At 42.5% G+C, this 12959-nt stretch overlaps 1 protein-coding gene across 3 annotated transcripts in view; it reads right to left on the bottom strand.

The window, feature by feature from the left end:
• Positions 1-9332, bottom strand: part of CTNND2 (catenin delta 2) — a 913492-nt gene extending 904160 nt beyond the window's left edge. Inside the window, exon 1 of one of the 3 annotated variants that reach the window (XM_077879565.1) lies at positions 9097-9332. In XM_077879565.1, coding sequence (XP_077735691.1) covers positions 9097-9133 — 37 coding nt within the window. In that variant the 5' untranslated portion in view covers positions 9134-9332. Of the gene's footprint in view, positions 1-8759; positions 8951-9096 lie in introns of those variants that run through there. The other 2 variants (XM_077879568.1, XM_077879566.1) reach the window with 2 other exon arrangements.
• Between the last annotated feature and the right edge of the window lie 3627 nt (positions 9333-12959).

Raw genomic sequence — 12959 nt, 5'->3', positions numbered from 1 at the left:
AAAAAGACAGATGACCAGTATGGAGTGGGGGTGGAGAGATACACAGTCCTAGGTGACCAGAGAGAAAAGGTACATGTACCCAGTGGGTACACACAGAATATGATACAGTAATACATGTATGGGGACAGCTGGGGGGCTCAGTCGGTTAGCCATCTGACTTGACTTCGACTCAGGTCGTGATCTCAGGGTCCTGGGATCCAGTCCCCATGGAGCTCCATGCTCAGCGCAGAGTCTGCCTGAGAATTGTCTCTCCTCTCCCTCTGACCACACCCCCCACTTGCTCTCTCTTTAAAATAAATCTTTAGAAAAAAAAAATATATATATATATATCAGATCTGTGAGGTAGAAAATCATATATTTGCTTAAGAATGGCATCCTAACTTGCTTTTCCCAAACATTCTGAAACACTGCTTCAGCAGCCACACAGAGGATGACTATGGCACATATGCAGAGCTTCCACCTGTGAGCCCCAGCTGCGGCAAACACCTGACCTGTCGCACATACGTCCTGAGACAGTTACAGGTGTGTAATTATGCTTCATGGGGAGAAAGCAAAGGCCAGAATTAGAGAAAAAATATGTTATATTTATTATTTAACAGTAGAGATTGCTAAGATGTTGGAGGTTCACAAATATACTAGGTTCTCTGCTACGTATATGAGGTCCATAGTTTCTTTTTTTTTTTAAGGTTTTATTTATGCGAGAGAGGGCAAGCGCACACCCATGCAAGTGGGGGAAGGGGTGGAAGTGGAGGGAGAGGGAAAGAATATCAAGCTGACGCTGCATGAAGCATGGAGCCTGACACAGGGCTCAGTCTCACGATCCTGAGATCACGGTCTGAGCTGAAACCAAGAGTTGGAGGCTTAACTGACTGAGCTACCTGGATACCCCGAGGTCCACAGTCTCTTAATCTGCCTTCAAAACAACCTGAAAACACAGGGATTATCTCCCCTCTATCAACACTGGCACTCAACAGTAACATAACCACTTGCTAAAAAAAAAAAAAAAAGAAAAGTTGAGATATGAACCCAGTCAAGTCAGGATACGACTATTAAATACTCCCTCCACCATTTGCTCCATTGCCATAGTTACTACTGAAACCCACAAAATCAGCGACCAAGAGAATGCTCCCTTAAAGAGAAAAAGGGAATAGATTTAACTATTAAGTTTTAGAATTATTCTTTAAAAGTAAGAATAAAATGAGGAATAAACTGATAAAATATGGCAAAGCGTAATATAACTACTTTAGAAAAATAATATAAATTAATATGAAATGGAGCATAAACCAGTTGAGAAATATGCAAAAGATACAAAAAGACAATTTACAGTAGAATTACAAATGCATCATAAACTTATGTAATATTTAACCTCAGCCATAGTCACAGCAAAGAAAATTAAATCACAGGAAAACACAATTTTCCCCCTAATTGGAATGTGTCGCCTGGGTTTTTGTTTTGTTGTTTTGGGGGGTTGTTTTTGTTTGTTTGTTTGTTTTGTCTTTAATTATAATACTCAGTTGCTAAAATCATGGGAAAACTGGCACTCTTCTCTCTTGCCAAAGGAAATGTAAATTATATAACCTTTCTGCAGGACAAATTGACAACATATATCAACAGCCTTGAAAACACTCAGTTCTATGAAGTCATCTACAGAAAACAGCCTGATGAAAACTATTTAGCTTTAATCACAGTACTATATATACTACTAAAAAATGAAAATGCCACCAATGTCCCAAAATAGGAAGTTATTTAAGTAAATGATGTTACATAAAGGTATGGAAAACAGACACTAAAAATGAATACAAATTATATGAAAAAGGCCGCCTTACATGTTAAACAGTAACAAGACAGAATATGAGGACTCTTCTAAATTTAAAAATGTATATGGATCAGCATTTCTACTAAAAACAGAGTCATTTCTGTGGCTTCACATCATGCATGAACTTTAACTTCCTTTCATCACTCCTGCATTTTCAATTTTTTATGATCATGCATTACTTTTGAAAACAATAAAAGAAAACAATATTCAGAAAAGAGAAAAATATTTCATTAATATGCTGCACATTCTCAAGAAGACACCAACTTGCTAAAACTACTCAATACATCTCTTGAATTTAAGAATGGAGAAAATCTAGCTGTAGCACTGAAGAGGATATATGTAATAGACACTCAATAAAGGATGCATGTTGTTGATTTCAGTCAAGCAACTAATTAATGAAATTTATCCCAAAGCAAAAATATAATATTCTTCTCAAAATTTAAAGGCATGCTTTTCTTTTTTCTGTGTAATGATGTAATACATAACAAACTATTATATATTTGGTGGGCAGATAATATACAAAGAGCAAAACACTTGAAACCCTGTCATAAGCGCTATGTTGTGTTTGTATAGGTGCATATACGGGTATGTGTGCTGGGTATCATATTCAATATAATTCACTGCCTTGCTTTTCTTCTTAACCCTTAGTGTTAAAAACACTCCCCAGTTTCTTGGAAGAGATAATTCCTAACTGTTATCATGTTCCTTTGGATAGAGGTGTCATAATATATTTATGCATTTATGGTGGATTTAACATTATTACTCTTTTGGAACCCAACTCAAGCCAAACAGTCTGATCCACACACTACAAGCCCCAGGCTTCCTGCGACACCTTCCATGACCTGGGTAAACATGACATGATTTCTACTGTCTCTGAGACTTTTCAGATGATGCCCATTTCACCTTTCTGCTTTTCTGGAAATCTCTACCTCCTTATACAGTGACTCAAAACAAAACAAAAAATCCACACCAGAATCAGCACCAATGAGGGCGGTGTTAGAGACAAGAGACTGAATTTTGGCTTTTTTGTATTTGGGAGAGTTGGTTTGCTGCCAAAAAAGTTGCTCTTCTTGGAAATTAAATTATTGCATTACTGAAAGTAATGACTGCTAGGTTACTCTAATGTTTGAAAGTCCAAACAAAATATTTGAGAAAGAAGAATAAAATTTATTTTAAAAAGTGAGCTTTTTTAAGGCTGAGTAGTCATGCTCGGATTCAAATAAAACTTAGAAATTCACTTTTTTCTTCTTTCTTGACAGAGTCCATTATTGCTCCTATTAAAAGTTAAAACATTAAATGCCAACCAAACTCAAATTATCTACACTGGGATAGAAAGTACCTTATAGATAACAGTTCGCATGGATCATTATTTATATATAGTTTGGGAAGTCAGATTTTGACACTGTCCCTTTTATACCCAATTCCTACCACTTACAAGGCCATCCAATTATTGGCAGTCAAAGTCTAACATGGAGAGTAGGGAGGAAACACTGAGAATGAGTTATTTTAAAGTTGGCAATACATAAATCAGCTGAATTTCATGGACCGTACTCTCTATAAATCAGCCAAGGCATTAGACACTCCCCTGATAATTTCTGATACAGTGTCAAAATACCATAAAATATTTAAAGAGCTCAACTTCTAAGCAAAATACTATGGAAGCTATTATATTAAGAATTCTACAACCAGAATTCTTTATAAACCATGTCAATGAGGCACACTTCTTGCCTACTTCTGATATTTTTTTCCAGGTAAAGGGAACTTAATTCATGTGATATTCTGGCCTCCCTCCAACCCTTCACTTTCTCTGTTTCTGAAAAATAAAGGAAGCACCTTGGCTAGTTCCTTGCTTCTTCCTCTAGAGATCTTTCTGCCTACAGAGAGACGAGGCTAGGCTCTAGGGCTCAGATCAGCTCTGTCCTGCAGGAAGAGAGGAAGGCCAAGGTCCTGCGATGACAGAATTAAATTATACTATTCTTCATCATCTAATGCTAGAAATTAAGCATCTCACTTAGTAATATATCTGTATCATACAAAACTTGTGGAAATTTTGAGACTTACATTTAACCAAACATACTTGGATCACTGCTTACGTTGAGCCAAAAAACAGGAAGGTCTTATTATAACACGTATTTTACTCTGGTAACTTACAATTAGAGTTCCCACAACAACACATAAATTTGAATATAAATAACTGTATTTATTGTCAAAATGTTTTTTTGACTTAAGATAAATTAGTCTCTTGTTACACAGGTCACATTCCATAACAAATTTTAAGATATATCCAAACATTATTATTATAAAAATTATGTTGCTAAAGATCATGGTTTTTCCTTGTAGGAGCTGGGCATAATCAAACCCACAGGAGCTGAGCTCTTTACTGAAGGTACCCAGAGTAAGATAACAAGTGAAAATTACAATTTATTGTCAAAAAGGTACCAGTACACACACTTTCACTTCAAAAAGTTGATTTTTAATGGAGGGAGTGGGTCTTCTTTTTAAAGAATAAATTCAACCTTTTAAGGTTTCTTTCCTTTTTGTTACATTGCTGTTATGCTGGGATTCATGCCCTGTGGTTCCAAACAGAGCACAGGTTTAATATGTGACCTCACAGAAAGGGAGGCCGTGTTTCTTCAACTATCTATAATATTCTTTGTATGAATCTTGTAGAAAACTTGATATTAACCAGGTGAATAGAACACAACACTAATAGAGAATATCAAAATTTTATAATTTCTGACTCTTTGATTGGCATCTTTTTTAAAAATAATGGTGCCGGGAGATATAATTTACTTCTCTTTTAGCTTAACTAATATATATTTTAATATGTAAAGGACTGGTATGTTGTAGACTAGAAAACTTAATATACCTCATATGCAAATCTGCACAATAAAGTAACATTACAACAGGAGTAGGGAGAGAATATATACATTTAATAGCCTTTGTTAGAGAGAGGCCTATATAACATATTTAATAATACACAAATGAAGCATAAGTACCCATCTTGCAATGAAACGCCAGGACACCTGCACCCCGACGTTTATAGCAGCAATGTCCACAATAGCCAAACTGTGGAAGGAGCCTCGGTGTCCATCGAAAGATGAATGGATAAAGAAGATGTGGTCTATGTATACAATGGAATATTACTCAGCCATTAGAAACGACAAATACCCACCATTTGCCTCAACGTGGATGGAACTGGAGGGTATTATGCTGAGTGAAATAAGTCAATCAGAGAAGGACAAACATTATATGGTCTCATTAATTTGGGGAATATAAAAAATAGTGAAAGGGAATAAAGGGGAAAGGAGAAAAAATGAGTGGGAAATATCAGAAAGGGAGGCAGAACATGAGAGACTCCTATCTGTGGGAAACGAACTAGAGGTGGTGGAAGGGGAGGTGGGAAGTCTGGGGGTGACTGGGTGACGGACACTGAGGGGGGCACTTGATGGGATGAGCACCGGGTGCTATTCTATATGTTGGCAAATTGAACACCAATAAAAATAAGTTTATAAAAATAAATAAATAAATAAATGATAAGTACCCGTCTTAACATGCAGATACAGATCTCTTGTGTCTACGCAAATGTTTATAATTTACAAGCCACTTACACTTTCAATTAATCCTGAAATAAATCTCCTCAGATATTCTATCCTTTTGTACCCATTTTACTGCTAAAAACCAACCAACCAACCAACCAACCAACAAAAAACTAAGGTCTAAGTAACACATAAATGGCCAACGTCACAGCTAAAGAAGAGACAGAGCTGGGATCCACCCAAAGCCAGCACTCTCTCCATATCTCTGTCTGCACCTACACAAAGCAGAATCCCAAATAGTATCGTGCTATGATATAAACATATCTCATTTTACATACGTATTTTATATATAATATATAGGATAGGATATGGATATACAAACACACACACACACACATATATATATACCACACACACACACACACAACACACACACACATATATATATACCACACACACACACACACAAACACACACATATATATATATATATATATATATATATATATATATATATATATTCATTGTGGGTCAGAACCCAACTTTTTTCTCTAGAAATATATTTCTGACAGGAAATGACAATTAATGAAATAATAAGTTTCAATAGATGTAATTCATTTTACAGATAACTTTCAGGAACCTCACCAAGGGATACATGTGAATATGTTTCTAAGATGAAAAGCTTCTAGGAAGCACTGTTTGTAATTTGTCAAAAACTAATTGATACAGAATATAATTTCAATATCCTAATATAGCTAAGACATTTCCTACAAAACAGTTATCCAAGATATGGAGCTTGAGATCATACTTAACAGCTCAGTGATCAAAAGATAAACAACTGGAAGTGTCATAACTACACATTTTTGTTATGAGTCTTCACATTTTTAATGAACTAAAAGCACAGTAGGATAAAATACTTCTGTGACTTTCCTGTGTTAAGAGGTACTGTTTTTTTTAATAATAAATTTATTTTTTATTGGTGTTCAATTGAGGTACTGTTTTTGAACATAATTAGATTCATTAAACCCAACCAGGCAGTTTATTAATCAGTAGGCTAGATTGGCAGACAATGGGATAGAAACTATTTATCTATGACACATTTAACATTTTACATTAATACAAAAAGCTGTTGCTCTGGCATATAATCAGATAAACTTGAAGCCAGCAACAAGTATCATGAACTGCTCCCACTCAAATTAACTTTTCACCTACATTCACATAACACTTATGACAAAGCTTATGCTCAGGAGAGCACTACCTTTATAATTATATGTCAAAAGTAATGTTATATTTGAGAATATGGTAACTTCATTTTTAATTTTAAAGGTCATTATGAAAGTGACATTATCCTTAGAAATTATTTATCAAAACTATAAATTGCATTTTCCAACTAATTTCATTTGAATTTCATTTCCTCCCTGATGAACCATTTCACTGGGAGAAAGACTTGGCTTGTATTCTACTGTGGAAGATGTGAAGTTGATGGAAATATTGTAATTTGACAGTGCATGACTTTTATTACAAACAATGAAAACATTAGTGACATCTATAATGATTAGGTTGTACAACTACACAAACATTCACCAAATTAAATAACTCCTTTCTGCAAGACTATGACAATTTTATTAGGGCAACAACCTCATGTACTTACTACAATTGCCATTCAATCAGGTACTATCATTTTCAATCCACAATATGACATAAAACTCACATATACAACACATATAGTGCTGCTCATGCTCATCAGCTGCTCTCTGCATACACACATAAGCACAGAACAGTGTCTACTAGTCCTTTAAGTATCACGTTTAAAACTCAACAGTAGACTCAAAAGGAATAAAGAAAAATGAACGTCTACCCCATTTATTGCTTCTTTTTGAAAGAAATTTTATATTAAAACAAGGCAGCGAGCACAACAGTGTGTTCAAAGTGCTCTTGGAAAGTTTTCTAGATGTGAATAAGCTGAAACTAACACAATATAGGTAGAGCTAATCAATCACACTGTTCAGTTAACTCAAGCCGTATGGAGCTTGCTAGCCTTCCTGCAACACTGAGACTTGCTAGTTGTGTAATTACAGGCCTCCCAAATCTCACCATCTAACTCCACATGCAAGCATCTTCATCCAAGTCCTGAGATCCTGTGACCCACAGGGCAGTAAGGATGCCACTTAACATTTTCCCCAAAACATTAAAGATGGATTCTGCATGTGGCAAAGAGCATTTAGGGCAGTTTAAAGCATCCAGTCCACACTGGAGGATGCCCGCCCCTACGTGTCATACTTCTCAGGGACCGAGCTCCCCATGTCATGCCCAGGTTCATCCCTGTAATTCAACTTGAGTCTTATCAAACACTCCTCCGTGGGATTTTAGAAGTGGTGCAGCCTGAAAGCCTTTTAATCCTGGAGGTGAATTACTAACTGCCAAGAGAGGAACTGGTCTACCACCGGACGCAGCCGAGCTGATGGAAAGATGCACAATGAGACAACTCCTGGGTAGTGTGACCAGCTCCCTATTTTCATCGAGGTCGGTGCAGAAAATTGCAAGCATCTTAAATATTGGTCATATAGTTCCGAAAAGTGAAAATCTATGCATGTCAGGCCCAACAGTATGCTTGTAACATATCCCTTTTCTCCACCAACATATTTGCTTGATGACATTAGGCATGCATGTTAACAACACCTTTCAGGGCCAAAGCAAATCAGATCAGATCAACCCAAGCACACAAGGGGAACAAAACAGCTTGGAATCACAACCTGCTCCTCTTTTTCTGTGTTTCCACACCCTTCGCTTCCCTCCATGTACATCTCAACACAACTTTAGGCATTCTGGAAGTAGCTGTTCTTTGTTGGACACACACACACACACACACACACACACACACCCAAAATCCCTAAGACTGTTTCCCTACCACACGACCTGGGAAGCTGCATCACCTCTCTAGTGACTTAATTCTGAACGTAGTGGCTCCAACCAGCTGAGCAGCAATCGATGCAAACACATTACACACCAGAATAGGAGGAAGGTCGGTGAAAAGGAAAAGCAGCTTTGCTTTCAGCCATTAATTACCGATCACCCAAATATCGCGTCGCAATCTCCCACACTCATGCACAGCGTTCCAGACCTGGGTTTCAGGCGGCGCTTCCCAGAGCCTCGCTAGCTATTGTCAGGGCGCAGAAGCCCCCGAAACCTGTGAATCCGGCGGAAAAGGCTTCCTCTGAAACCGCTAAATATAGACCAAAGGGGCTCTGGGTCTGGCGAGCCGCAGGAGACCGAAGAAACGGCCATGGACGCATATGACTAAGTATTTCCATTTTGTTCTAGCCAAACATCGTAATGACATTGAACATAAGGGCAAAAGACTAGAGCGAAGTCCTCCCCGCCCCCACCCCGTCCTCTCCGTGTACCAGGGACGTCATGAAGGCAACGGGTATGTTCTTGAAGGTGGCGGGGAGCAGTATTGTCGGTGCTGCCCTACATACGGCTCCTCCGGGGAGAGGGGCGGCGGGGAGGGGAGCTCGCCGGAGCCCTCGCTAACCGCTGCGAGAAAGGCACTAGCCCCGGCCCCCGCGCCAGGCAGAGCCGTCTCCCGAGCGCGGACCGGGCGCGATCGTGATCCTCCCCCGGCTGGCGGGACCGCGCGGCAGCCGCCGGCCCGGAGCACGGGACCAACCCCCCCCCCCCCCGCCCGGCGCCGAGGAGGAGGATGCGCCCGGCCCCGGCAGCCCAGCGAGAGCAACTCACCGAACGGCGCGGCGCCCGACTGCTTCCTGGAGAACATGCACCCGCCACCGGCGACAGCTCCTCAGTCCGGGAAAAGGCGAGCGCGCCGCCGCCCGGCTTCAAGGCAAGGTCCTGACCTTGCCCAACTGCAGCATCTTCCGCTTTTGTTGTCTGAGCGCGGCCGCGGGACGGGCGATGCTGGCGGGGCGCAGGGGCGAGCGCCGCGGGGGAGAGGCGGCTCCCGACGCGAGTGCGCGGCGCCCGGCCCGGCGGCCCCTCCGAGCGCGGCGAGCGCAGCGCCCCCTGCCCGGCTCCGCGCGCTCCGCGGGCTCCGCGCGCTGTGGCTCCTCCAGGCTCCTCGGGGCTCCGGGCGCCGCCGCCGCCGCCGCCGCCGCCGCCGCCGCGCCCGCCGCGCCCGCCGCTCCGCTCGGCCGCCTGCCGCCGCGGGCGCGAGCCTGGGGCCGCCGCGGCGCCCGGCGCCGAGCGCTCCCGTGCTGCGCCCCGCGCCACCTGTGCCGCCGCCGCCGCCGCCGCCGAGGGCGAGGCTCCTCCCGCGGCGCGCGGCAGCCTCAGCCTCCACCTATGCCTCGGCGGCCGGCTCGGGCGCCCGGCTAGTGAGGAAGCGTCCGCCGCGCCGCCCAAACCTGCCCTGGGCGCGGAGCATGCCCAGTGCCGCCGCGGCCGCGCTGCGCTTCGCCGTGCGCATTCCACTTCTCCTGGTTTTCGCGGCAGCAGGAGCAGCAGCAGCAGCAGCAGCAGGGGAGAGGGGCGGAGGCCGCGGGCTGGGAGAGGGCCGAGCATCCTCGCGAACGCACTGCCTGGCCTCGGCCTGGGCGGAGGCTCGCAAGCGGGCGAAAGCCGGAGGGGACCCGGGGCAGGCCTGAGCCCCGGGTTGGCCTGGTTCCCGCGTCCCCGTGCATGGGCAGCTTACTGCGGAGGGCAGATGGCAGCCTGCACACAGAGGCCCGGGCCGACGGGTTCTAGACTAGCTGCGCTGTGCGCGGGGGCCTCGGGGCGCGGGGCCTGCGCCGGCTCCCGGGTGCAGCTGGATGTGGGGGACCCCCTGTTCTAGAGCAGACAAGGCAGGGCGCCCGTCTGCGCACCTCCCCACAGCGCCAGTCCAGTCTCGCCCCCTCCAGCACTTAGAACACATTTTCCACAGATGGAAAGACTTTCTTCCTAAACAGAATCGGGAAGGTCTACGAACTTCCTGCGGGAAGGACCTTGGTCCGGTCTGGAACTTGAGTAGAGGGCGCGAGCTCCTCCCCTTGCCCCCGCTGTGTCTCCTGCTTCAGCACTTGGGCACCCGCTCTCGCTTCTCCTCCCCCGTTCTCAGGCTAAAATGGAAACCTCCACCTGTTCCTCTGCACACTTTCCCCGCACGTCCTGCGTGGCCGTCTTCACTTTCACACCGGCTTTCTGTGTCTCCACATGGTTTAACCGCTCATGGACTCCCCGGAGAGCCTTTGTGCCTCCCCTGCTGTGAGAGAACGCGAGTGGAATCCCCGTAGTGAGCCGTGGAAGACTCGTCAGAAAACAAGACCCTTGCCAGGTGCCCAGGAAGTCCCCTGGGCCTTCACCTGCGCCCACCCAGCCCCCGTTTCAGGAATCCTGACGGGCTCTCCCCCGGCATTCGGAGGAGCCCGGCCTGCCCGGGGCCAGGGGCAAATGCTCCTGGTTATGCCCCAGCTCCCCATCCCTGCCCTGTTACACCCCAGAGGAGCGGACACGGTGCTGTCCGCTCCCCCCCCCCCCGCCCCCGCCGCCCCAGAACTGGTTTCTGACACGCAGCTAAGCATGAAAGAACACATAAAATTGTAATCAGAGGGATTTGGGGGGCTTAGGATTCTCCCTCTTTTGTGTCAGAAGAGATTATCCAAGAAAGTCAAATGACTTGCATATTTATCCGGAGCTATTCTCTGTTATACTTTGAAGTATGTTAAACTATAATTTGAGGTAAACGCAAAGGAAAAAAGTTTTAGGTTAAATAGGTAGAAATAAATGCAAGGAGTAGCTTATTAAGACAAGGACTTTTGACAACAGTGCAAATGTTCCTTTTTAATCCTCCTACCCCAGGGCCGGAGATGCATCTACAGTCTTGGTCTCACCTCCAAAAGCAGTGCTCTGGCCTGGCTTCAAGCGTTAAGCCGGCTCCGGCTCCGGCTCCGGCTCCGTATTAAATACTCCCGATCTCTGTGAGAGAAGACACTGCAGGGCCCTTTTTCAGCACTTTATTTTTTTATTTTAGTCCTCAGGCCGTTCAATTACTGTGGAGTACTTGGTATAAGACAAATTAGCAGCACTATATCCACTAGGCCACACTGTATTTTAAAAAATGCTCTGGTCTCACCTTTGCCTGGTCAGACTTTTTTGGGGGAAAAAAGGTGTTTTCGTTCGTTTGTTTGTTTACCTGTACTCCTCTTCCTCTTCATATCCTGTAATTCAGGAAGTCATGGGAGGGAAGTGTTGAGGGGAGGTTAGTAACACTTTGGATTAAATTTAAAGTATGTGCATTGCTATTATCCATGGGAAATATATTTTATGCCTATATAGAACTAAGAAAATAATTTTCTAAAGTTATTTAGAGTTATTTTTGAAATGAGCAATGGAAAATCCTATTTACTAGCTGTAATCCTTGGAAATAACCCATAGGCAGTCCCTATAAACTTCTGTAGAGCATGGGTGAGGTGGGTATTTAGGAACGGCAGTGATGCCCTGAACTACTTTGACTTGCTCTGTGCCCAACTTCATTGGAACATTATGATTTCTATTCATCTAAAATAATTTGTAACTGAAGATATTATTAAATGCACAATTAGATAATACTGAAATATAAAGTAAAACAATCATGTGTAGTGTTAGATCTTCAAACGACTCACTGCTGCCATCTTTTGCCTCTTGCTTCTGAAAGTTCCTGTAAAAGGAACGTTCCAAATCCCCTAATTCACTAGGAGACCAGAAAATTACTAGTTTATTATTTTCAAATTACAGCACCCAACACTAAATGAGATATTTATTGTGTTTTTTTTCTGTTTATGTATCAAAAGAGCTATAAGATACAGAAATCATACCTATATCTCTTGATTTTTCAAATCACTTTTCAAAATTTGATACAAATATGTTTTCATATGGAACTTTTACTTAATTAATTGCTAAGCATGAAACCCAATAATTCAAAATATTTTTATAAAGGCACATATTGTATTTTATAGTCTAAAATATGCTAATCTTATGAGACTGCAATGTTTGAGTCAAAGCAATTTAAATATAGCACTATAATTTGTTGTTGAGGCTTCAATAGAAAGATAATATTCCTGTATTTTTTAAGTGAATTACCCATTGATAAACAAATGGAAATTTCTTTAGAATTTTAGAAGTAGCGTCATTATATACGTTATATATACATATTTGTAGGGCTAGTAAACACTGCTTATTGCTGATCATGAAAGATACACATTTGTTACCGGACAAAGGTATTCTGGTTTTAAAGGCTTTCAAAATAGTTAACTGATTTGATTTAACCACTCTAGTTAAGATCGATGTCTGGATCATTTCACAGCTTGATTTGCAGCTTCACACTCTCATACAGACTACTTTTTGGTACTGCTACTCGTGATGATATTATTCATTCATTTCATTTATCAGCAGATGTTTGAATGTCTGTTGTGGTTCAGACACTGGGCAAAATTTGGAGACTCAATAGCAAACAATAAGACAGATCCCTGTCCTTGTTCATAATTCAGGGTCATGGGATAAGAGATAAAAGGAAGCACAATTAGGAAGCAACAACCACCAAATACAGTTATTTCTTTCCAATTGCTTATATGCTTTAGGGCATTGATGATTTTTTGTTCAATTCCTTTTCTTCAATGTTTTCTCATTGT

The sequence above is a fragment of the Canis aureus genome, chromosome 31, assembly GCF_053574225.1.
Source record: "Canis aureus isolate CA01 chromosome 31, VMU_Caureus_v.1.0, whole genome shotgun sequence".
NCBI lineage: Eukaryota > Metazoa > Chordata > Mammalia > Carnivora > Canidae > Canis > Canis aureus.
The sequence above is the reverse complement of the archived record's forward strand: the minus strand, read 5'-3'. Positions and strand labels throughout refer to the sequence as shown.